Source organism: Chrysemys picta, chromosome 1 (genome assembly GCF_011386835.1).
Source record: "Chrysemys picta bellii isolate R12L10 chromosome 1, ASM1138683v2, whole genome shotgun sequence".
Taxonomy (NCBI): domain Eukaryota; kingdom Metazoa; phylum Chordata; order Testudines; family Emydidae; genus Chrysemys; species Chrysemys picta.
In genome coordinates, this window is record NC_088791.1 from 3213783 (window position 1) to 3238136 (window position 24354).

Consider the following 24354-nt stretch of genomic DNA (forward strand, 5'->3'; position numbering starts at 1 on the left):
CCTTGATCACTCTGGTCACTGTTCTCTGAAGCCCTCTAGCTCTGCACTAGCCTTTGGAGATGGGGTGGCCAGTGCTGCACAGAATAGACTCACCACTGGCTTACAGAATGGCATATTAATCTCCATCCCGTTCCTTACACATCCTCTCCCCCTCCACAGCCCGTTCGCTCTGCCTCTCCGCATCTCTCCGACACACCCGGGAACAGTTGCCACCCCGGCTGAGACCCTGACTCAGAAACTGAAGTAGCTGGGGAAAGTGGGGGAGGAGAAAGAAAAGAAGGGCTCAAACCCAAGGACGCGCCAGCAGTGGGCTGAGAAAACTCCTGCAGCCAACGCTGGGCTCATTCTGGGGCAGGAGCTCCTAGATCACCGGAGAAGGAAGCCCCAGAAACCCCAAGGACTCTGAAGGATACTGGGGGTAGGAATGAAGGGTTTGGGGGCCCCTCAGAACTCAGGCCCCACTGAGGAGACTTCGCTGCTGGGGGTGGACTCGGGAGTGAGGATCGGCTCTCCTACAGCTTCCTGTGCGACCCTGGGCCAGTCACGTCCCCTCTGGCCCTCGGCTTCACCATTAGTACTGCGGGGATAACAGCCCTTCATCTGTCCAGTCTAGTTACCTTGTAAGCTCTTTGGGGCGTCTGTACTGTACGTAACACAGGGACTCTCCATCCCGCCGGAGACCTCTAGCGCCATTTTGACACAAGCAAACCACAGCGAGAGAGAATTCCAGACCAGACCTTCACATGCGGAGGGAGCTGCAAGAGGGTTTTGACGCTCCGGATTGCGTGCGATTAGCAGACCGCGCCTTGCGGTAGGTAACCCGTCAGTCGGATGGAGAAGCGATTAGGCAGAGCTCTGTTTTACACTGCTCCCCAGCGCTTAACTCGGGACTTGGGGACAAAACATGTCCATCTCCGATAAGGACTTCATTCCCAACCTCCTTGTGCCCCTCCACCCCCAGGACACGTTCAGCTGCTTTGTTTCCTCAGACAAAGGTGGCTCACAACACAAGCCTATTCACGCCAGAGAAGGTATTGCTGCACAGAGCAAGAATCAAGGACATATAGATTTTCCAGAGCAGACGGTACTAATGCATGCCACCACACGCAATTAAAATCCACGCATGTGCACACAGCCCCTCACACTGCCACCATCCTCCAGCCACCAGTCCCGGAGTAAGGACAGTCAAGCGGGCCAGGAAACCAGGTGCACTGCGCTGGGATCCAGCTGCAGTCAGACCCCACTTAACTAACCCAGCCATAATTTGATACAGGAGTGGGTGGGTGAGATTCTGTGGCCTGCGTTGTGCAGGAGATCAGACTAGACGATCATAATGGTCCCTTCTGACCTTAAAGTCTATGATTCTATAAGCAGCACTAATCATCTTGCATTGACACAGCGCCTTTCAGCCCCACAGATCCCAAAGCACTTTGCAAATATCCATCCCCACCTGGATGGCAGCCACTTCTGGGGCGGGACACAGCAGCTGTGTAAAAGCAGTTTTAGGCTAGGATTTAAGGAAGACTCTGGAACCCAACTAAAATGCCAGGGGACATGTAGGCGGACAGCCCAGCCCATGACTCATGCAGGCACATGACCAGGACAGTGGGGTTAAACCCACTCTCCCAGGTCCCAAAGTAAGGACTAGAGGATCCTCAACAGCACCTGGGTTTTATGCTGCATCCAAAAAATGCAGCACAGCAACCCAAAAGCACCAGGCTCGGGGCAGCTCCGTGCCAGGGCGAATCCATCTGAGTGCCATCAGCACTGCTCCTCTACCGCGTGAGCTGGATCAGCCTGTCTGCGCAGGGCTCCCCACCCACCCCACTTGGATTGTCAATACATCCCTAGCCCGGAGAGGCCAGGAGCAAAGATCCTGGTGTGACAAATCTCCACCTCAGGATTCAAACCGCTCCAGGCACAGCAGGAGAGCCAGGCCCATCGGGCGCACGGCTGTAGGTACACCCCAGCCCCCCACCCAGCCTGGATGGGAGGGACCTAGAAACGTCAGGGTTAATCTCAGCTCATTTAAAAGAGCGTTTCTAGCCCTTTCCTATGCAGAGCGCCTTGAAAATCCTACAGTCACAGACCAGCCAGCCTGACTTCGATACCCAGAAAGATACCGAACAATGATTAAACAATCGATGTGTAAGCACCTGGAGGACAACAGGGCGATAAGCAACAGCCAGCATGGATCTGTCAAGAACAAATCCCACCAAACCAACCTAATTTCTTTTTTTGACAAGGTTATTGGCCTAGTGGATGGGGGGAGGGGGAAGCAGTAGCCGTGGTACAGCTAGACGTGAGTAAGGCTTTTGACACTCTCATAAGCAAACCAGATGAAATGATTATACGGTGGTCGAAAGGCCGTACTCCAAGAGTAGCTATCACTGGGTCACTGTCCAACAAAGGATGTATGGTGGGGTCCCACAGGGGTCAGTCCAGGGTCTGGGACTATTCAGTATTTTCATTAATGACTTGGATAATGGAGTGGAGATAATGCTTATAAAACGCGCAGCCCCTCCTAGTTTGGTGTCATCTGCAAGCACTTTGCAGGGCAGGATTTGAATTCAAAATGACCTTGACAAATTGGAGAATTGGTCAAATCAACAAGAGGAAATTCAGTAAGGACAGATGCAAAGTATTACCCTTAGGAAGGAAAACTCAAATGCACAACTCCAAACTGGGGCCTGACTGGCTAGGGGGCAGCACTGCTGGAAAGGAGCTGGGGGTTCCAGTGGATCACAAATTCAACGTGAGTCAACAATGTGATGTAATCGCAAAAAAGGCTGGTCTCCTTCTGGGGGTGTTGACAGGACTGTCGTATGTCAGACACAGGAGATAACTGTCCCGTTCTGCTCAGCACTGGTGAGGCCTCCGCTGGATATCGTGTCCAGTTCTGGGTGAAACACTTTAGGAAGGATGTGGACAAATTGGGGAGAGTCCAGAGGAGAGCAGCAAAAATGATCAAAGGTTTAGAAAACCTGCCCTACAAGGAGAGGTTAAAAACCTGGGCATGGTTAGTCTTGAGAAAAGACTGAGGGAACCTGGTAACAGTCTTCACGTGTTACAGCCAGTTATAAAAAGGACAGGGATCTCTGTGTCCACTGATGGTAGGACTAGAAGTAATGGGCTTACTCTGCAGCAAGGGAGATTTAGGTTTGATATTAGGAGAAACTTTCTAACTCTCTGGGTAGTTAAGCCCTGGATCAGGCTCCCAAGGGAGGTTGTGGAATCCCCGTCACTGGAGGGTTTAAGACCAGGCTGGACAAACCCCTGTCAGGGCTGGTCTAGGGTTACATGGCGCTGCCTCCACGCAGGGGGCTGGACTAGGTGACCCCTCCAGGTCCCCTCCAGCCCCCCATTTCTGGGATTCGTGACAGTGCGACCGAAGCAAGCGCACTGCTGGGACTGGGAGCTGCTCACAGGAGTCTCCAGACATCGTGGGTTCTTCATTGTTCTCCCCACCCAAAAGGCACCCAGCATCTGCCTTCAGGACCCAGGAAATCCAGACCCTCCATTCTGGGATGTGACGTCCAGGCAGCACAACTCCTGGGCTGCAGCTGACGTACTTGGGCCACCACAAGCTGTGTCCCAGCCACCAGCCAGTTGCTTGCAATCAAGCAAGGCTCCCTTGCTACCTGCCTGTGGACAGGAGAGGCAGCCTGGTCTCGCGGGCTGACAGCGGCCTACTTCTGCATTCAGCTACCAGCCTCAACAGTCCCCCCCAGCCCCCGCTAGCCGATTTAGTAATGGGACCTTGCCACTAGCACAGAGCGCCGGGAGGAACAAGTCTTGGCCCTGCTAGGGCTGTTGCTAGAACGTCACCATGACAGGATGGGCCTGGGAGAAGGCAGGTTCCAGTGTTCCTTCGAACCCTCGCAGTCCGTGCTGACTGCAGACTGGACCCCGGGGCAGGCCCAGGGCTATCCCTCTCCTTCAGAGTGCGAGGAGCTGCTCGGGAGAAGCCAGCGTTCCGTTTGAATGCTCGAGCACTAGCACCGAAGGCTCTGCGGGGAGCGAATCTATCCCGCCGGGTGCACTGCTGGCTCCGTCAGCTCCTGACCTACTGAGTTTCTCCAAAAGACGGTTCAGAGGAGAGGTGACCCCAAAGGACCTGGCTGGGGAAAAGAAGCTAGCAGAAGGCTCTTCTATCTAGCAGACAAAGGTTCGGGAGCCAATGGCTGGAAGCGGTCCCTAGACAACCATCCTGGAAATAAGGTGTAAATTCTTAACCTGGAGGGGAATGAGCCATTGGACCCTGGGGATTCTCAAGCACCTATAGAGTGTGCGTCTCTTTATGAGAGACGCTGGTTCATTGAGGAGTTCCTGCGGCAAGGCTCTCTGGTCTGTGCGATGGAGGTGGTCACACTGGATGCTCAGAATGGTCCCTGCCAGCCTTACCATCCACCTCTAGGACCATGAAATCATTCCTCCTGGAACACCCCACACTCCTTGGCCAGGTACACGATCCCTCGCAGGGCGGGAGTCTCTGCTTTCCTACGCTGATTGCACCCCTGGCCGGCTAGATTGTGTGCACCATCACAGCGGTGGGTTCAGTACGTCCCCACATCAACACCCAGATGCCCCCGTCTCTCCTCCCCACCTCTCGCACTGCTGACCCTGCACTGATCTGTCGGCCCCTCGCCTGGCATAGCAAGCTGCTCACCTCTGTCTAGATCCATTTACATGGCCTGTTATTGCAGTAGTCCCCTGAAACAAGGTAGTGTGTTATCCCCACTGTACGGCTGGGAACCGAGAGGCCATGTGACTTGCCCAAAGTCTGGGGCAGAGCAGTTCTCCTGAGTCACAGGCTAATCCCCTAACCACTGGACCATTCTTCTTTCCTGGACAAACAGCAGGGCTTCTGGAGTTAAACGCCTAGAGCCCCCAGAATGACATTTGACCCGCCGAGGGCAAGGGATGGGATCTACAAAGGGATGGATGGGTCTATTGGAGGGAGGAAAGAGTAACTCAAACCAGAGCTGCACATTGCGCGGCTGCTTAGGGGGTGGGGGCACCAAGACAGGAATCTGGCTCGTTATTCCACCTTTCCCAGAACCAGCCTTCACTGTAGCACTGTAGTGCCTGAGCAGGGCAGGAAGAAGCACCCTCTCCGTTCCCTACCAATTACACTGCTGGGAGCAGACAGCCGCAGAGACACGGCGTTCCACTATCCAGACGTCCAGTTGCATCTACAGCATCCACAGAGAGGCAGCCGCTACCTCCCAGCTGGCCAGCCCCCTCCCTGCTCACCGCCAGGCCAGCATCATGCCATCTCCCATTACTAGCATGTTAACAGTCCCAGTGGTTAATTATCTCTGATCTGAAGGGAAATTATGCATAAATACAGTGAAGAAAAATATAATCACAACTCCCCTTTTATGCGAAACGCTGCCAATTATGCAAAATTATGCAAGGACTTTTCGCAAGGACAGGAGGTTTTCAGTGGCTGGGCTTACCGGAGACTGCGCTCTGCCCTGGAACGGGCTGCACAAGGCTTACCGGAGACTGCGCTCTGCCCTGGAACGGGCTGCACAAGGCTTACCGGAGACTGCGCTCTGCCCTGGAACGGGCTGCACAAGGCTTACCGGAGACTGCGCTCTGCCCTGGAACGGGCTGCACAAGGCTTACCGGAGACTGCGCTCTGCCCTGGAACGGGCTGCACAAGGCTTACCGGAGACTGCGCTCTGCCCTGGAACGGGCTGCACAAGGCTTACCGGAGACTGCGCTCTGCCCTGGAACGGGCTGCACAAGGCTTACCGGAGACTGCGCTCTGCCCTGGAACGGGCTGCACAAGGCTTACCGGAGACTGCGCTCTGCCCTGGAACGGGCTGCACAAGGCTTACCAGAGACTGCGCTCTGCCCTGGAACGGGCTGCACAAGGCTTACCGGAGACTGCGCTCTGCCCTGGAACGGGCTGCACAAGGCTTACCGGGAGAAGTGAGCGAACACAGATTTGTCTTACACAATTTAAATTATTTAGTAAATTACTCCAGAGCTGAGGGACGGTGCTTCCGTCCCTCTCCTGAGCGAGGGGGATGGAACCAGAACGCCAGCTAGCTAGAAGAAAACAGCAGCTAGCCCGTCTTCCCCACAGCAGAGCCGGCTGGTGTGAAGACCAGACGGATGAGGGAAGAAGAGGGACACTTCAGATGCTGCAGCACTAACAGGCAGCAACACGGTTCCATCGGCTGGAAATCTTTCCTATTACCAACGGCTGCGTTTAACGAACAGAAGTCTAATTTGGAGCTGCTAAGTGGTGTTGTCAAGGGGGCAGTGAGGAATGCTCAGGTGTGCAGCGCCGTCATGTGCTCATCTGAGCGGGGTCAGGTGACAACAGGCTCAGTCTAAGCCCAGACCCGCTGGCGCGAGCCAAGGATTCAATCGGCTGCCCCTAGCCGGCGCAGACTTGGGCTCACTGACAGGAGTGAAGCCCCCAAAACACAAGTCAGGTACAATAAGAAAGAGCAAAAGTTTAATTTTGTGTTTAAAGGCGGCAGCAATTGTTTGACAAGCAGCTGCCGCCTCCCGGAAAACTTGGATTGTTCTATTTCTAGTCTGTTCTGCTGCTGTTTTATTTATTTACTCCTCTCTGCCGGCTAATATCGCCGGGGGACCTGCCTCCAGACAGGATGGCTGGTGCAGAGTTCAGGCTACTCCGGGCACTGCTTTGCTCCTGTGGTCTCAGCCTCCCGGGGCTGGGTGTTCAGGTGAGTGAATCCACACAACCACCAGCCCACTGTCTGCAGTAAAAATGAGAGCGCAGAAGGACTGGGCAGCAGAAGACTGGGCATTGCTCAGAATCCCAGAGAGGCCTCCTGCAGCCTTCCCCTAGGAGTCAGTGGCAAAGCCAGAGAGAGGTCAGCTCGCAGGCAGCCGTGCCAGGATCTCCCCAAGGGCTCGCTGCGAACGGTGCACGGAAAACCTTCAGGCCAATTCAGAGGCATTCGCGATCTGACTTTCAGGAGCTTGGCTATGCAAATTCACATCAAGTTTGTGAGTGTGCAATTACAACAACTGGGTTTTAAATTATGGAGATATACCTATCTCCTAGAACTGGAAGGGACCCCAAAGGGTCATCAAGTCCAGCCCCCTGCCTCCACTAGCAGGACCAAGGACTGATTTTTGCCCCAGATCCCTAAGTGGCCCCCTCAAGGATTGAACTCCCAACCCTGGGTTTAGCAGGCCAATGCGCAAACCACTGAGCTATTCCTCCCTCCCAGGGTTAATTGAGCACCTGCAGGATCGGGTCCATCAATGGCTATTAGCCAAGCTGGTCAGGGACACAACTCCGTGCTCTGGGTGTCCCTAAACCTCTGACTGCCAGATGCTGGGACTGGACACCAGGGGACACTCGATAATTGCTAGGGTGACCATATTTCCCTCTGCTGAATACGGGACACCTGGTAAAATGACTCGTAGTCAAGCAAATTCAATGGCAATTAGAACTACGCAGTGCAAGTGTGCAAATTAACATCAAGTTGACTGAGCCCTGATTAAAAAAAACCACTGCAGACTTGGATTCTTTTTATTTACCTTCTGATCTTTCAGGCTGTAGGGTTCACCCGGGGAGAGGTGAGACACAGCCCCATACACCTCTCACATGGGGGGGGGGGGAGGGGAGAGTGGGAAAGAGAGACAGACCGACCCGACCCCTCCTGCCCAGCACCCTCTGCGCCTAGCTGGGCCCCTGGGATGGACCCATCTCTCCTAGTATCTGGTGCCACATCTTCCCAAGGCAACACATGGGGGAGGCACAAAGTCACATGTCCTCCCCCAGATTTCTGCCAAGGTTCACATCAGAATGTGACCAGTGCAGCCAGTGCCGGCCAGAAACAGGATGGGGGACGGGGCCCTGCTGGCCGAGACCCGGCATGCAGCAGGGGCTGCACTGATGGACCAGCAGGGGAGTGCCCGGCTCCGCACGCTGCAGCTTGACCCTGCCACTAGCCTTGCACACCCACCCCCATTGTTGGCCACTGGACCCCCAAACTCACCACTGGCGAGCAGGGACCTGGCCAGCAGCAGGACTCGCCAGTATTGGTTGGGGCAGGCGGGGAAAGAGAGAAAATACGGGACAATTTGCCCGTTTTTAAGAAAAAGTCAGGACACCTGCAGGAAGGCTTAAATACAGGACTGTTCCTTTAACAATGGGACGATTGGTCACCCTAATAATCGCCCTGTTCTCTTCATTCCCGCTGAAGCGCCTGGCACTGGCCACTGTTGGAAGACAGGACACTGGGCCATTATTTGTCCTGATATGGCCGTTCTTTCATTCTTATGATACACGCAAATACATGGACATCGACACCATGTGTTCATCTCAAGCAGCTGAGATGGGTCTGATTCAGCCAAGCCCTAAGTGACTCTAGGAACAGTGCAGAAGGCCCACATGGCCCAATCTCCTTGCACTTCCAGCAACAACACCACGGTGCCAAAGCCAACACAATTCCAGGGCCACAGAACTGTGCCCAACACACAAAGCCGGTTAGACCAGTGGCAAAGCTCTAGAGTCAGGCGACACCAAGTTCCCACGTTCTCATGCAGTCCCACTGGCGCGTTCGTTCAGTCCTGCTACAGCACTCCGAGGAAAGGACCCCAGCTCTCACGTACTGCAGATGTTTGGATGATATTTAATAGGCTAAGTAGGGTTGGGGGTCCCCTGAGGCCTAGTCCACTCCGTTCCCCAAGAACTCACGTCGACTCCAGTCTCGTCACTCAGGTGCCTGTATCTGGCAGGCAGCAAAGCTCGGCGGAGTTGCTCAGACTCAATGCAGGGGGCGAGGCCAGGGCGTACCGCACATCCAGAGTTACACAGCAAACCTCTGCCTTTCGCCACATTCACACAGCTCACTGCATTGACTGGCCATCGCACCACACGTGGTCACGGTGTAGGAACCGACCGCGGTACAGCAGGCTCTGTCCACGCATGACTTCCTCTTTGGTGTGTTTCTTGTTCCTGGCTTATCCTGCCCATTGTTCTCTTGTACATTGTCAATGGTTCCCTGGGGGTCCCCCTCATCTTAGCTAGGACAGACATTCCGTTTCCATTCACCTCCCAATCCTGGGTCCCAAGAAATGAGGCCTCCCCCATGTCCCATTACTCATGTCAAGCCAGGCCTTCATGCCACTGCTTTTTATATTAGCAGGCGTTTCATTCGCACTATCTATATCCCCATCTTTCTGTGCTTTCCTTTTAAGTTCACTACCCAGCAATACACTTGCAAGACCACAAGAGCTGTAATCATTTGAATCACCATTAATCCTAGACTCAGAATACAAACCCGAGGGTGCCAGCTGGTCTTCTACGGCATAGCCCACCAGACTATAACCCCACATTACAAGCTTGCTCTGCCTTTAAAAGCAAAGCAAAGGGAAAATCATCTAAGGATGCTTTAATGCCATTATGAAAGAATGGGTACAATATATACACATCTTTCCATTTATCACCACAGGGAATGTGGGTGTGAAACAGAACACAGACCTATTCAAATCACATTCCCTGCTCCACTCCAGAAGTGGGCTTCTTCGGCTGCCACACACCACTTGTCATCACCAGCCTGGGCAGTTTTTCCTTAATGCCCCAGCCACTCAACTACATGGTGCAATTCGGAGACTGATCCCCAGAGCGAACCCACATGCCGGCCGCTCTAAGACATGACACCTGCACAAGTTAGTGTCCCTCAGGTGCAGGTCTGGGGCTTCCCAGGCCTTGCATTGTCTTGCCGCAGTATTTGAGGAGGGAAACCCTCCGTATGGGGTGCAGTGCTTTTACATTCAACTTCCTGGGCCTGGACCCTGGTTAATTTCCTTACTCGGCACCGACTGGCGTCACCTCTCTTGTCCCACATTTTTAACTTTCCTGGGGTGATAAGAGGGCAAATGTCCCTGCTCCCTGGCACTTCTTTCGTACAGCACGTATCCCCCACACACTCCTTACGATAGCCCCATTGCCCAGCGACGTGGTGACGTACTTGTTTAAAAGCAATTCTATCTCATGTAACAGTTAAAGCGTCATTAAGGAGTCCTTTGCTTATTTAACGGATGCAGTACATCCGCTGCTCTCTTCTCTTGAAATGCTCGGTCATGTTGCCACGGCATGTCCAATGACTCTGGCCAAAGCGGGCCTACAATGAACAGCTGACAATAGTCCCATACAGGAGAGCTGGGCCCGTGACAGAGCGCGGGTGAGCGAATATTAACACTTCCTGCATTTACTGAGGTCGTGTTTAAATGTAGCATATCGTCGTCCTGTGAAAGGAGAGGCTCCTTGCATGGAGCGCCTTCTGCTTTAGAATGAGATGTAACTGGGGCCTCTCCGGCTCGGAGGTGAGCGGGGTGCTGAGGGGCAGGGCTCCTGGCAAGCAAGCTCCCAAAGGAGAGTGTACAAAGCTCAACAGCAAGGACAATGCCGGGTGTGAGCCACTGGGAGAGGGGAACTCAGTGGTGAGAAGAAAGCTGGTCTCCTGGGCAAAGTCCCCTGCCTAGCACCCAGGAGAGCTGGGTTCATACATCCCGAGGCCAGAAGGAACCACTGTGATCATCTCTTTTGACCTCCTGAACAACACAGGGCAGAGACCTGCCCCACAGTAATCCCTAGAGCAGAATTTACACAAAGCCACCCAATCTTGATCTAAACATTACCAGTAATGGAGAATCCAGCACGACCCTACATCAGCTGTTCCAAAGAGGAGTGATCTTCGTTGACAAAAAACTGCGCCTTATTTCCAGTCTGAGAAAGTCTAGCTTCAGCTTCTAGCCGCTGAACTATGCTCTGCAAAACTGAGGAGCTCTGTGCTACCAAACTTCTGTTCCCCACATAGGTACCTACAGACTGTGGCCAGGTCACACCAACGCCTTTTCCTTGCTAAGCTAAACAGATCGAGCTCCTTGAGTCTGTCACGCTCAGGCAGGTTTTCTAATCTTTTAATCATTCTCGTGGCTCTTCTCTGAACCTGCTCCATGTATCAACATCCTTAAATTCTGGACACAGGATCCCAGCATCGGTCACATCACCAAGTACAGAGGTAAAATAACCACTCTGCTCCTACTTGAGATTCCCCTGTTCATGCCTCCCAGGATCACATCAGCCCTTTTGGCCACAGCATCACACTGAATTATCCATCATGAGCGCCAAATCTTTTAGAGTCCCTGCTTCCCAGGCTAGAATCCCCTGTCCTGTACATATGACCCGCACACTTTGTGCCCAGATGGATATCTTGACATTTAGCCGTGTTAACGATTTGCTTGCACCCAGCTTACAGAGCGAGCTGGATCGCTTGGTATCCGTGACCTGGCCTCTTCATTCTTTCCCACTTCCCCAGCGTGCCTTTCGACTGCAAACTTCATCAGTGCCGATCTGATGTTTTCTCCCAGGTCACTGACGAAGGTGTCCGAGTACAGCCTAGAACCAGGAGGGCTCGTCGAGTGCCAGCAAGCTGGGCAGGAAAGGCCCTTCCCCCATGAACCAGGCACAGTTGAGCCAAGATGCCCTGAGGTCTGTCTCCACGGCAAGCAAACCCACAGAGCCCAGGACTCGGGCTCCCGGGGACTGTACTATGGTGCTAAAAACAGCTGTATGGACATTCGGGCTCAGGCTCTGAAGCTAGGGGCATGGGGTACGGGGGGGGGGTGCGGGGGGGGGTGTCAGAGCCCAAGCTGGAAGAGATGGGAGATGCAAAGGAGGCATCAAGGGTGGCGTGGGTGGTACAGGGTCGATAACGTGGTATAAGACGGGCTGCAGCAGGGCTGGAAGAGGGAAGCAGGGTGGGATTGTCCGCCCCGCCATGTGGGAGGACTACGCACGACAGCGGTGGCAGGAGCGGAGATCAGGGCAGTAGATGGCCACTGAAGACCAGAGAGCCCCGGCCCTGTGCAGGCATCTGCAGCCATGAATGCAAAATGCCACCCCCACCCCGTCAGCAATGGCACAGATGGGACTGGCGGCACGGGGTGCTGGGAGATGCAGGCCCAGGCAGCAGGGCCCTGGTACGAGGGTGAAGGGACGGCGCGTGCCCGGGCGGGGTGGCCGCAGCACTCCGCGTGGGCTGGAGTGGGGAGCCAAGTCACCTGGGGGAGGGAGCAGACGCAGGAGCGAATGACTCAGCACCAGCCAATGCCTGCGACGTGGGGGCGACAGCAGGTGGCTCTCAGAACGTAGCAATGGCAGGGGCAGAGGAGAGCTCAAGGGCGGCAGGAGACTCCAAGGTCACCGGCCTGAGGGAAAGCACGGCCCCGCTTCTCTAACCCCAGCACCGCGGCTCCCTTGTTAGCACCAGACGGACCGGCACTGGGGCTCCCAGCCAACAGGACAGCGACTCGAATGTCGCAAACAAAGCAGGGGAGAGAAGGGAATGGAGCTGGAGCCAACCGCGTCCCTGTGCTAATGAGCAGGGCCCTCCTCTCCCCAAGGCCGTAATTCATTCGTTTGTGTTGCCAGAGCAAGGTGGAGCTCCAGCAGCGTGGGCCCGCACTGCCTGCTCTACGCTGCGCATCTGCAGGGCCGACGCTGCAAGGGAAACGGCGGGCAGCACTGCAGGTGGCCGGGGGAACGGAGCCGCAGCCGAGCTAGCGTGGAAAGAGCACTGGGCACGGGCACCGCACAGAGCAAAGCTGCTGCTCCTCCTGCCCCTCCCCACCTCGTGTGGAAGGCAGGCGCTGCACTGGCAGAGAAAAGCCCCAATCTAAGGTAGCCGGATGGTGATGCAGATATTCCAGCAGCAACCGCAGACCCGCCCAGGACAGCGCCACCAGCAAGTAGCTTCCCTTGAAATAATCCCAGATTAAAAGGCAGCGCGAGCGGGCGGACGGGCTATTCACTCATGGCAGCAATTAGACGCCAGGCACCATCTTAATCTGCACTTCCTGCTAGGGTGCTGGAAATGGGGGAGCGGGGAGGTGAGAAGTCTGACTGGGCTTTGCTCTGCGGGCGCTAGCAGCCTCTCCAGGCCACGGCCCGGTTCACTGAGACAGCTCCGACGACCTGTACCACTCAGAATAATGAGATTATCTGCAAAACATGCCGCACACCACACTCCGACAGGACAGCGTAAAACCCCTCGTGGGGTATTTCTATCCCCCGCTGAAGGGAGAGCCACTAACAGCACACAAACACCCCCTTCAGCATCACGTAGGAATCTTATGTGGACGAGAAACAGAACAGGGAGGTTTTAGGTGACCTCAACTGGAGTGTGGAACTGGCAATTTCTTGCAAGCAAATTAGCGTGAGAGGGGGTTTAAATGCCACTCATGGGCATCGGCGCAAGAGATGCAGAGCGAGGCAGGCAGTGCCGCCGAGGAGAACACCACACTTTGTGTGACCCTCCTGCCTGTTTCTGCACCAGAGACGGGCCCTGTTACATAACACTGCAGCGAATGGCGCAGCAGGCTAACCTAGCGTTATCACACAGGGCCTGTTGGGAGACCAGCTTCCCGGGGTAGCCTGCCCGAGAAGGGAACTATTTGTTCCAAGTGCCAAGTTTGATTTCTTGAGAATTACCCCCAAGAGGGGGAGGTGAAGGGGCAAACAGACTGAAAACACAACTGCACACTTGCCGTAACGCTGCAAAACCAAACCAGCGCACGGGTGCCCCGGCACCCCTCCACAACGCCTCCCCTTGCATCACCCCAATTCTGCTCATGTTGGCAAGAATCCTGCATGGCGAGGGGCTGGAAGAAGTAAGGTCCCTGCAGTTCTCCACACCCGCTAATGGGAAACGCCCCCAATGTCTCGTGCTACCTTCTGCGCTGGGAGGGGAAGCGGCAAGTGCCCTGCCGCTGCAGGCTGGGTGCACATGGCAGGGAATACTCCTGCCCTGGCCAAAGGAGAGGGTGCGTTAGCTGGGACACGGCAGGCCACCTCTCAGGCTGTGATATCACTTTGGGGGCGTGCGGCTACGCAGGGCGCATGCCCATGCCGCCAGAGGAGAGCGCAGATGCTAATTCACGTTACATTATTTTGACAGCAGCAGAGCACACGCTGTCAGCTCGGCACACACTAACATTCATCACGCCGTGCGACCGCTGACATTCAGCTAACTAAGAGCGGGATCAATTTAAGAAAAACTATTAAAGATTTAAAAAGATTAACAAAGCGTCATAACGCGGTGATGTATGACCCCCACTTTATTTGTGGGGCCCCATCTTTTATCCGCTGCGAAGCGGCTGCATGTTTTACCTTTTAAGTTACAGGCGCTCCTGAGAGTCCTCTCCACCATCACAAGCACGGGAGTTTGGTGCGAGGAGGGGGCTTTAATCCTTGCACTGACTGCACAAGGACCCCCAGCGATGGAGAGCGCGCGCCCACGCGTGCACGGAGGGAAGGAAAGCTGCTAGATCTCCCTGCTTGGGAGGCAGCAAACAAGAGTTCAGCATTTTAAAGAGAGCCCTTTGTGATCCTGGCAGACAAGGTCAGCTCTCGCGACTGAAACGTTGGCCTCGCCTTATGTCTCGGGTTTGACTCAGGATTTTAAATTGATGTTGCTCCTGTGGATAAGTTAACCAACATGTATTTTTTAAACCGTCAAAGCGCAGCCGCCATCCAGCACAGGCAGCTGTGGGACGCCTCTGCTCAATAACAAACGCGACCCAGAGCAGGCTGCACAGGGCCACGCTGTCCACACCGCCCCCCTCCCGCCCCCCCGAGCGGGCCCTTCTGTCCACATCAGCTCCACATAGGTTCTTATCCAGGTCCCCGACTCCCCTCCTGTGTGCAGGCCTACACTTGGACTGAATGCCCCCTCCCTCTCTGCCTTGGGGAGGGGGCAGGTAGGGGGCTCTACAGCCAGGAGAGTGAAGCCCAGGGCAGGCTGCACAGAGAAGACTTCGATCTAAAGGGATATGGCCTAGGCTGCACCCCTGAAGGATCCGACTTCAATGGGATTAACATACCTTGGAGCCCTCAGCCATGATAGTAAAGGGACCCTCCTTTCAAGGCCATGCCCTGGGATTTCAGTGACATGGGGTTTCAACTCAACCATGGCAGCCCCTCGGGGACCGTGCCCAGCTGCCCTGAGTTATTACGGGCCAGGCACACGGCCTGCAGGGACTGCTCTGTAGAACTGAGACAGGAATTGGGCTGGTTTATCAACACGGGGCCAATGACACAACCACCAGCGACTTCAGGTTCCTGAGCCGGTGCAGAAGGTAGCACGTTTTGCTTTAGCCAGCTGCATAGCTACCCCAGGATGCCCCAACGCAGGCTGACTCCACGCCATTCTCCAATGGACAGCCAGCCCGGGATACGCCCCCAGGATAGCAACGCCACAGACAACACTGTGCTCTGGCTCATCGGAGAAAGGAATCGGCTCCCGCCGCACAACAGCGCCCCCGCTGGCCAAGCGAGGAATTGTACCAGTGGGCTCCCGAGACATCTTTGTGTGGTGTCAGAAGTACGGCTACGGTGCACAGGGCTTTCCTTGGCTCGCAGCCCTGTGACAATGCAGGGCCTATTTCCACATCGACTGCTTCGCCTAACACAGTCCCCAGTGCGGCAGCAGCAACGTGCCGGGTTACGTGCACTTATCCTATTTGCCTTCTCTTTCCCCTTTCCAGGCCGCAAGCGCTCCGAGCAATTCCAGCCCAAGGACAGCACGAGGCGAGCGCTCCGATTGTGCCACTGAACAAAGAAAGCCCGTTTCCTTTCTCTAGGCCTCAAACCTTTCGGTGCCGCTGCTCGCGTTCCAACACCTCCCGCTCCCGCCTCGGCATGCCGGCTGCAGAGCAAAGAGTGGAGCCAAGTGCGCCGGCAAATTGGAAAAAAGGCGCTTGCAACACACAAGGGAATTGAAAAGGGCAAATTGTGTTTAAATGCGAGGGCTCTTTCCATTTAAACAATAATCATCAATCTCGCCCGTAGCCCCCTACTGGGGCTGCACCACAAGTGCGGTCGGAACTCACCTTCTGCACCGGAGCATGATGGGAAAGAGCCAGAGGCCCCGAAGCTGCGGCACCCTGAGGAAATCGGAGCTAGCCCTTCAACAATAAAGCAGCAGCAAACATGCGGATTCAAGGCCCAGCAGAGCGCTCGATGTGGAGAGCACAGCCTGACACGCTGTCTCCAGTCATCTCACTGCTCCTTGGCATCCCCACCACTGTCTGCTATACCCCCATGTCGTTGCATCTTACGAGGTTGTGAGCTCTCAACCCCTTAATGGGATCACTAGGCTCTACCACAATACAACTAATAATAACGCCACGCCGCATGGGCAGAACCCCGCAGATCCTTACCCCAGAGATATCGGCCACCCGGTGTATTGGCACCTCTTTCTTGCTGTGCAATCCTTTGCCATTCTTGATAGCCCTGTTGGAGGGAAAACAAACACAAAATATAATCAGCGTGGGAAAGCAAAGCGAGCTGTGCCATCTGCACTGCGCACGCCGGATGGCACCGACAGCTCGGCACCGTGCGCGAGGGGAGCCCAGACGCGCTCGTTAGCCTGCTAATCCCAATTACTGGTATTCAGCTGCTCACCTGAGCTACGCATGTACCTGATCAGAGAGAACATTTGTAGACGTTACCAAATTAAATGCCTTTGTTCCCCGCACAAGGGAAGGAATCAACAGGAAGAGCACGCCGGGGAGAATCAAAAGTAATAAATGTTTCTTTCAGCGCTTAATCACATGAAATATTTTAAATGCAAACTCTGCAGCCAGCGCTCCAATTCTAATGGAAATGCGTTCCTCCCAGGTAAAAGAGAAAAAGAAGATAAGATAAGTAGCCTGAATGAAGCAACACTGTACAAGGAAGTCATTTAACAGCCACAAAAATTAGCAAATGCTACAGAACTGACATGAAGCCCCATTTTCAATTCCATCTGAAGCCATAACTATTAGAGCATATTAACAGGAAAAGAAAAATTGCCACGACCGATCATCTCAGTCCAGCCTGGGCAGCACTCTCCCTCTCTCCCTCAGCTCTGGTATCCTGCCACCTTGCAGCCGTACTAGCTCCGAGCTCTAGCGAGCAGATTTCATCTATGGGGAAGGGAACTTTGCCCACACTTCAAAAGGAATATGATGCACACCTAAAATGTAAGTAATCGCCTCCTTCTGACCCTGCTGGGGTAGGCATCCGTGAAACCTAAAACCGCAATATCCAGTCCCGAGCCGTGCCGGAACAAACCACTGGTCATGTGTCCGTGCTGCACCTAGCACAATGGGGTGCGGCTCCATGACTGGGGCTCCTAGCCACTAATGCAAAACAACAACAAATAAAATAAATAATAAGGGTCCCAGCCCAGTCTCCTGCTTGCGACAACAGCCAGCATATGACACTGCAACGTAGCCAATTATTGGGGGCAGGGAAGAGATTCCTCTGCACGCCAGCTTTCACCCGGAAGCAGGAGATACAGCCGACCTTGGAGCCTGCATAGCTACAGTGTTATGAAATGGGCAGATTCATCCAGGCCGTTCCTTTCCCTGAAAGCCCAGATGCTATCCGACTCCCTCCTGTCGCGAGTCCTTAGCTCAACTATGGGCTGTGTGATGTATTAAAAATGGACTTAAGGTGAGTTGCAGCTCTAGATCTTATAAATATTGAATGAAAGAGCTTCGGCGTCCGAATGCTCCAGCGCGGCGACAAGTTGTTCCTCCCCCTCCACCAGTGTTGCAAGTCTCGCAATATTGGGGGTTTTATGTAAAGACCCAACTCCTGGAGTCATGTGAGATTCTCACAAAGAAACTGCTAGCCCTTGTGGTTCCAGAGAAAAGCTTGAAAACATGAGCCCCTGAAGGCTTGAACACCAGAAGGCAAATTTAAACAAACAATTTGTACAAGCCTGGAAGATAATAGGGTGATAAGTAACAGCCAATGCAGACTTGTCAAGAATAAATCATGTCAAACCAATCCAATTTCCTTTTTTGACAGCATAACCACCCTAGTGGATGCAGGGAGGGGAAAGAGAGGGAAGCAGCAGACATGATACAGCTTGATGGAAGGCTTTTGACACTGTCCTGTATGACATTCTCATAAGCGACCAAGGGAAAAGTGGTCTAGATGAAGTTACCAGAAGGTGGGTGCACAACTGGTTGAATGCACGTACTCAGAATACGTATCACTGCCAGAGGATGTATCTGGTGGGGTCCCACAGGGGTCAGTCCAGGGTCTGGGACTATTCAGTATTTTCATTAATGATTTGGATAATGGAGTGGAGATAATGCTTATAACATTCGCAGATGACACCAAACAGGGAGGGGCTGCAAGCACTTTGGAGGGCAGGATTAGAATTCAAAACGAACTTGAGAAATTGGGAAACTGACCTGAAATCAGTCAGAGGAAATCCAATACAGACAAGTGCAAAGTACTTCACTTATGGCACCGTTACTGTGGCAAGCCAGGGTGTGTATCTACAGCCCACCAGTTTACCATGCAGTAACACCCCCTGGTGGGCACCTACACCACAGAGTCCTGGAATGCTCCTCTGTCACTTGCAGTGTACCCTGGCAGTGTCCACACAGAACATTACTGCATGGCAAGCCGGCGTGCTCTAGATTCACACCTTGACTTGCCACCGTGCCCTTAGGAAGGAAAAATCAAATACACAACTATAAAATGAGGAACAACTGGTTAAGTGGCAGCGCTGCTGAAAAGGATGAGGGGGTAGCTCACCCTGTGCAGTAACGGAGGTTCTTTGAGATGCATGCCCCTGTGGGTGCTCCACTGGGATCAGAGCTCTTCGGTAGCAGCGTTCGTTGGGCCACACATGCGCTCCTCCCCGCCTCACGCAGTCAACGGTGTATGGTCCAACCATCCTGCTCTACCGCCGAGTCCATGTTTGAACCCTGAAGCAGAGGGGAGGAGGGTGGATAGTGGAGCACCCATAGGGGGAAACACATCTCTAAGAACCTCAGTTACTGCACAGGTGAGTAAACACTTTTCAAGTAGTGTCCATACGGGCACTCCACTTTAGGTGATTGTAGAGCAGTGCTCTTAGCTGGGAGGCTGGGGCGTCGGAATCATATCAGTGAGGACAGGACGGTGCATTCTAATATGGGATCTGATGGTGAGTCGTGGGTGATCGCATAATGCTGTATGAATGTGTCTGTTGATGACCAGGTGTCTGCCTTACAAATGTCCATAATCAGCACGTCCTTTGGAAAGGCTATTGAAGTGGACAACGATCAGTGGAATGCATTCAAATTCCCAGTGAGGCCCATAGTTTATGATGCTGGTAGGAAGATGAATGCACTCGGAGATCCGTTTAGAAAATCTGTTTCAGTATGGCAGATCCCTTTGATCTTTCAGCCCCAGAGAGGAATACACGTGGTGACTGAACGATTTAGTTCCTTTGGGGTGGAAGGCCAATACCTAGGGTGCATAGCACGGCCTCACGCTGGTTTCCATGTGGTTTGGAGAAGGATGGAAGGTGGATGGTTTGGTTCAGGTGAAAGGATGATGGTACCTTGAGTAAGAACTTCAGGAGGGGTCGTAACGGGACCTTATCCTTGTAGAAGGTTGTGGGGGGGGGGGGGGGGGGGGGGGGGGGGGAGACGCCATTGTTGAGATGAGTTCCTGTCTGCAGCCTGTAAAACTTGCCCATACCGGTATTGCCCTGGCCTCTTCTTTTGTCATTCAGTGTTGCACGCATTCTAAAACAATATGCATTTCCTCACCTTTTGGGGGCGAAGCCAGAGTTTGAGTCACCTGCTCCCCTACTTGGTGTAAACTTTGCTTGTGCCAATCAGAAACGAACACAAACAGGTTTTGGGCCCCGCCCCCTATGACACTTCTATGATGTCATAGTTGGTACTTTATGGGCTGCCTGCCACGTGCAGGCAGGGAGAGGAGAAAGAAAAATGAATCCTGTGTATCCTGTGTACACCCGTAACCGAGCCTGATCACCTCGAAGCCTCTCTCAGAGCTCACGTGTTTCAAACAGAGTGTCTACGTTTGCCGGTCGTTATGTGTTGGTTTGTACTTGTAAGTATCAGTTATTACTAAATGCTGCATCTTTGTTTATAAATATTGTTAGTAGATATTTTAGTCATTGTGTGTTTTAAGTTTCATTAACTCTATTAGCTAATCAAACGCTGCTCCCTTACCCCTTGTAATTATCCCCAATAAAACTTTAAATTGATTAATTTTAGGTGTGTGTGTGTGTGTGTGTGTGTGTGTGTGCGCGCAGTTTGCATCGTGACCCATACTCTCCTTGCATCCCTTACCAATATAGTCTATTGCCACGTGCAGCCTGGTAAATAACAGGCCTGCACTTTCTTTTGCCCCTGCGTGCCCGTGGCAATCCACATGGCGTCACGAACAGGATGCAAGGGAGTTGGGCCATGCCCGTGGCACGCTGCAGACCGCGCAGATGATGAAACTGAACAGTTCCAACATTTGCAGTTTCACCTTTTTACTAGCCAAAATTCGACTGATCCAAAAATAGAATGGATCTGTTCCCTTGGCTCAGGTAAAACTCTAAAAGGCTATACTGTACCATTAACCCTGGCAGATACGGGATGCCTCCTTCAGTGCCACCCGAGCTTTAGGTGTCAGCCAGCCAATTGTTCCCTACCCCCTCAGTGCATGGAGACTGTGGAGAACCTCGGTGCTGCAGATCCCTCTCAGCTTTGGAGAGAGTGTAGCCGCATTGTTAGAAAATCCGGAGGTACCGTTTCCAAATTGATTCCCCCACCTCGGGTAATACCTGCTGATCTGGCACACAAATTATTATTCCAGATGATAAAAGAATTAGATTTAATTAAGAAAACCAAAAAATTGTGACCCGATGAATATAAATCTGAGGATGTTTCCACCGTCCTGTTTAGCATGATATGCAAGGCCCTTGATCTGTGCTCTGTCCTCCACGGGGGCACAATGTTTGCAGCTAAACAGGCAACCCCAGGCTCTCCTAAAGATGATAATGAGGAGAAGACAGAAAAGGTAGAGCCCATCACTACCTCCCCCTCCCCAAGTCCCTCTCAGAAAATTTTGCCACCTTTTACCAGCAAAAGCATTGAACAGCTCATTTTTGGATGGGGGGCTTCCCTTCACATCCATACTAAATATCATCCTCAAAGCAATGGTGTGGTGGAGCGAAAAATCGCAGTCCATAAGACTATGCTGCGAACAGCAAACCCCAACCCTGATTTTAAAAACTGGAGCTCATTTTTACCCCAGGTACTTATTGCACTCAACAAAAGTTACTCTCGCTGGCCTCACATTTCACCTACACCTAAGCCGCCTTGGTCCCCCCTGTTTAACACCGGCCAACTGGTTTGGCTTACAGAACCCCAAGCCTCCGGCCATGGAGAACCTATAAAAGCCACCATTCTCCGGGCCGGCAAGTACCCTAACACCTACTTAGTGGCTACAAGTACCCCGGTGACAAGCTAGTTCATCATAACTGGCTCAGCAAATGTAGTTCTTAATAAACAAACTAATGCCCCTGAGCAGGGCTCGTATTATTCTGTTTTACAGGTTATGCTGCTCTCCCTCACAACATCTTTGCCCACGGAGCCCTTAGGAGAAGGTGGACTACAAACCTGGTTCGCCGCCTACTGGGTGCAGGAGGTCAGCGGAAACCAGTCCCGGTCAGCGCTGAGTCCAGAAGATTGTCTTGTTTGCTCCACTCAGTTCTCACCTAAATATCCATTACCCTTTCAATTTGTACCAATAGTTTATAATTTTTCTTCATTTAATATTTCTAGTGTGAATTGTTCTTCCCCCTGTGTGCAGTGGGCTGCTTCTAGTGTTTGGAATAATTGTTCTTCACAATTTAATTCTTATGTGTTTCCTGTTCTTAATGCTTCAGGTCGAAGTGATCATAGCTTTCCTTTAATTGAGAGTATTAGAGTTCCCGCATCTCATTGTTGGGTTTTTGTTGGTAATAGTTTAACCCCAGCCCCTACTTGGGTTGGTACTTATTCTAATTGTTCTATGTGGAGTTTCTCTTAGGCTAATACCTCCCTAACTAAACCCACTCTTAATTTTACCTATCCCCCTCCCATTAATTGTTCTTATCATCTTAATTATAAAATTTCTTTGGAACCTTCTATCCCTCCATAACACATACGTATCTGTTTCATGCCCAGCATATGCATCATGCTGAGGCTGCATGTATCAGTCGTGCATCCAGCTTTTATTCTGTAACCAATAATGGGTGGAGTCATACCACAGTTTCTTCCTTAAGACCCGGTCATTTTTGGATTTGCGGTAATGTTGCATTTGCTGTGCTTCCTCCCAATCCCCGGGGTATATGCACCATTGGCACCCTGTATCTACAGGGCGGAGGTATTTATACCTTGCCATCTAGCCACCGAAACCATCGTAGTACCCACTCTTTTTGGACTCGTTTGCAAACAGCAGCTTCCTCCCTTGCCTCCTCTATTGTTAGTTTTAACCCTTTTGGTTATATGATGTTACGTGATCAAGTGCTGTTTCAATCCCTTGCTATTGAAATGCTTGCTAATACTACGGGCAAGGGCCTCTCCTTAATTAATCAGCAGTTAAATTCCCTTGTTCAGTATAGTATTCAAAATAGATGAATGATTCAATATTTGTTACAATCTTCCTCGTTTTGTACTAAATTTGCTGAAGTATATCCCAACTTTGCTGATAAATGCTGCGTTTCTTTGCCTTCTATTTCTCCTATTTGTCCTCAATTGTTAAAGACCTGCAAACGTTGAGCTCTACTGTCAGAGAGTCCTTCCAGTTTTGGTCATGGCTCAATTGGCTTGGCCTTGCGCCCTACAAATCCTATTTCCAATCCCTGTTTGTGTCCCTTCTAGTTGGGCTCGCTCTTCTCTGTCTCGGATGTGCCTTCATTAAAGCCTGCATTCGCAAGTTTGTTGCCTCGGCCTACATCGCTTCCACCCCCGAAGGGCATCCCCTCGTAGGCGGGGATGAGGAGTCGGACTCGGAAGTTTAGGTTTTCGGCCTAACTATTTCGGCCAGGGCACGGGGGCATGTTGAGATGAGTTCCTGTCTGCATCCTGTAAAACTTGCCCATACCGGTATAGTCCTGGCCTCTTCTTTTGTCATTCAGTGTTGCACGCATTCTAAAACAATATGCATTTCCTCACCTTTTGGGGGCGAAGCCAGACTTTGAGGCACCTGCTCCCCTACTTGGTGTAAACTTTGCTTGTGCCAATCAGAAACGAACACAAACAGGTTTTGGGCCCCGTCCCCTATGACACTTCTATGATGTCATAGTTGGTACTTGATGGGCCTGCCTGCCATGTGCAGGCAGGGAGGGGAGAAAGAAAAATGAATCCTGTGTACACCCGTAACCGAGCCTGATCACCTCGAAGCCTCTCTCTCAGCTCACGTGTTTCAAACAGAGTGTCTACGTTTGCCGGTCGTTACGCGTTGGTTTGTATTTGTAAGTATCAGTTATTACTAAATGCTGCATCTTTCTTTATAAATATTGTTAGTAGATATTTTAGTTATTGTGTGTTTTAAGTTTCATTAACTCTATTAGCTAATCAAACGCTGCTCCCTTACCCCTTGTAATTATCCCCAATAAAACTTTAAATTGATTAATTTTAGCTGTGCGTGTGTGTGCGCGCGCGCGTGTGTGTGTCTGCAGTTTGCATCGTGACCCATACTCTCCTTGCATCCCTTACCAATATAGTCTATTGCCACGTGCAGCCTGGTAAATAACAGGCCTGCATTTTCTTTCGCCCCTGCGTGCCCATGGCAATCCACAGCCATGAGGGCACCAATTGATGTAATGGCTACGCAAAAGGCAGTCTTCATGAATAGGTGCATGTAGGAACAGGTCACCTCAGGAGCGTGGAACCATGAAGAAGCCATGTCTTCAGGTGGAGACTCTCCAAATTTGGGTGGAGAATTTGGCCTGCACTCAGAGAGGCGGTGTGGATTTGACTGTAGGGTTATTGGAGGACAAACCGCCATGTGCAAGAGATAAGGTACCATATCTGTTGGGGCCATTAGAATGACCCTAGCTTGCTCTACTTGTATCTGTGAAGCACCCTGAATAGTAGGGGGAGAGGTAGAAAGGCATAGAGGAGAGGTGCATTCCATGTGATAAGAAAGGCGTCGCCAGGGACTGGTGACCCAGACCCGCCCTTGAGCAAAATACTGGGTGCAGCAAACAGATCTATGTTCAGGAATCCCCAGTAGTTGAATATTGTCTGTAGGGATGTCGTATCTCCCACTTGTGTTCACAGTGAATCCGCTGTGGTGGTCTGGTGACCAGGTAGGTAGATGTCAGATCTTGATGCCGTGTTGGATGCACCAGTTCCACAATTTTAGAGCTTTGATGCACAGGGATTGAGACACCTTGCTCCCCCTTGTCTGTTGATATAAAACATACAGGCAATGATGTCCATCATTACTGTTACATTCTTGTTCCTGATTATTGGTAGAAAATAGGACTGCACATAATTCAA

General features: G+C 52.3%; 1 protein-coding gene across 1 annotated transcript in view; it reads right to left on the reverse strand.

Moving 5' to 3' along the window:
• The window catches only part of SND1 (staphylococcal nuclease and tudor domain containing 1), a 453393-nt gene that overhangs the window by 182185 nt on the left and 246854 nt on the right, over nt 1-24354 (reverse strand). The window contains exon 14 of the mRNA XM_008174151.4: nt 16231-16303. Coding sequence (XP_008172373.1) covers nt 16231-16303 — 73 coding nt within the window. The remainder of the gene's footprint in view (nt 1-16230; nt 16304-24354) is intronic.